This window comes from Drosophila willistoni (genome assembly GCF_018902025.1).
Source record: "Drosophila willistoni isolate 14030-0811.24 chromosome XR unlocalized genomic scaffold, UCI_dwil_1.1 Seg41, whole genome shotgun sequence".
Classification (NCBI taxonomy): Eukaryota; Metazoa; Arthropoda; class Insecta; order Diptera; family Drosophilidae; genus Drosophila; species Drosophila willistoni.
The window spans coordinates 2586214-2588077 of NW_025814058.1; the positions used below are offsets into that span (position 1 = coordinate 2586214).

The following is a 1864-nucleotide window of genomic DNA, read 5'->3' on the forward strand; positions in this document are numbered from 1 at the left end:
TTTACCATTTCAATTGGAAAAATATATTAAATCTTTTTCAAATTCAAAACCTATGAAAAGGGTTTCATTTAAGTGCTGATTACGATATATATTAACATATTATCTATGATAGCTGCTAGCCTCAGGGCTACAATCAATATTTACGGAAGAAACACCTGTTGGTTCTTAGGTTTTCAGCCTCAAGGAAATGACTTTGATTTGAGTTGATTCTTCTGCCCACTGAAAGATATTACCGCCCCATTGAGAACTGGAAAAAATAATAACAACAACAACAACAACAATTTGTCAAGATAAAACAATTGGAAAAACATTAAAAACTATGAGAAACAATCAAGCAAACAAACAAATGACAACAAAAAAAAAACAAGGCTGGAAAGCTAGTTGAATGGCGGCAGCCCAACTAAATACGTCACTAGCTTAGCCCACTCTCAAGCCCAACTCAGTGTGATCGGGTCCACTTCATGTCACTATAAAAGCGGCAGACACTATGAACATTGAGTTTAATTTGCAACGAACGAAAATCGCGTGCGGACGTTTCCATCTGAATTTCAAATCGAGAACGCGTTGAAACGTAACGTAACGAAACGTAACGTAACGTAACGGAACGGAACCATTTAACGCGTTGCGGCGTCCATAACCATTTTTATAGAAAGAATCAAGGATACCATTATGGCTTTAGTGCCAGCCACGAAAACGGAAACCGATTGGGATTATTGGGATTATCGTCGTCGTTTGTGGCGTGACTGGGATCTGGATGACTGGCATTTGCCCTACTGGAAGCGCTCTTTGTCCCGAGTGGGCTCGGCTCCCGATCTGAGCCGTGTCATTGTCGGCAAAGATGGTTTCGAGGCCAATGTCGATGTGCATCTGTTCAAGCCATATGAGATTACGGTGAAGACCACCGGGGACACTGTTGTCGTGGAGGCCAAACACGAGAAGCGTCGCGATGGTGACACCTTTGTGGGTCGCCACATTGTCAAGCGATTTGTGCTGCCCCGCGGATATTATCCGAATGATGTACGGTCGGAGCTCTCCTCGGATGGCATCCTCACCGTCCGTTGTCCCCCATATCTGAGCAATGAGCGGAGTGTCTACGTCCGTCAAGTGGGACCCTCGTATTTAAGCATCAAGAACTAATCCCAACAATAACTGAGCATACATAGAGAAGTAGGCAGATTTGAGATTTATGTGTTTCTTTTTTTTTTTGTTTTTGTTTTCTTCAGCATTCTTCTTTTTTTTTTTTTTTTTTTTTTTTTTAATTCTGAAGTTGTTTGGATTTATCCATTTTAATCTTGATTCGGTTTGGGCACTGCCTTTTGATAAAAAACAAAAACAAACACAAAATAGTTATCAAAATTGATGAGCACTTCGAAAAGGATTTAATATGTATGGTTTTTTTTTTTCTTTAATTTAATTTCGATTAATTTTTAAGCAAGAGTCACAAGAACAAAACATTGGATTTTTTTTGTAATTAACCAAAAGAAACAAAACATCAAGAATTGTTAGTTAAATAAAATAAAAAGTTTAATTTATTAATGAAAAAAAACAACAATCAAACCTTTTCTTTTTAACCAATTGGAAGGATCTGCCATGAATTAAATTTTACAGACAGAGAATCTAAAACGAATCAGCAAATAGAATCGAAATCTATATTTGGAGTATGTTAAAGGAGCTATTATAATGAACCAAATGGAAGTCGCAAAAGTTATTTCAATATCTTAATTCAGGCTTAGATTGGACATTTATCAAATATTGCCAAGATATATGGTCAATAATTAAGCAATTGAAATTGATTGGATCTTGGAAGATAATAATATATAATTATCAAATGGCATTAGCAGAGAAACAATTTTAAACTTTTTTA

General features: G+C 36.5%; 1 protein-coding gene across 1 annotated transcript; it reads left to right on the forward strand.

The window, feature by feature from the left end:
- The first annotated feature begins 516 nt into the window (after nucleotides 1–516).
- On the forward strand, nucleotides 517–1546 carry LOC6643162 (heat shock protein 27). The gene has a single exon (XM_002065981.3). The coding sequence runs from the start codon at nucleotides 670–672 to the stop codon at nucleotides 1135–1137; it is 468 nt and encodes a 155-aa protein (XP_002066017.1). The 5' UTR covers nucleotides 517–669; the 3' UTR covers nucleotides 1138–1546.
- The last annotated feature ends 318 nt before the right edge of the window (nucleotides 1547–1864 follow it).

Coding starts and splice junctions, on each gene's coding strand:
- LOC6643162 (XM_002065981.3), top strand. CDS start 670: ATGGCTTTAGTGCCAGCCACGAAAACGGAAACCGATTGGGATTATTGG.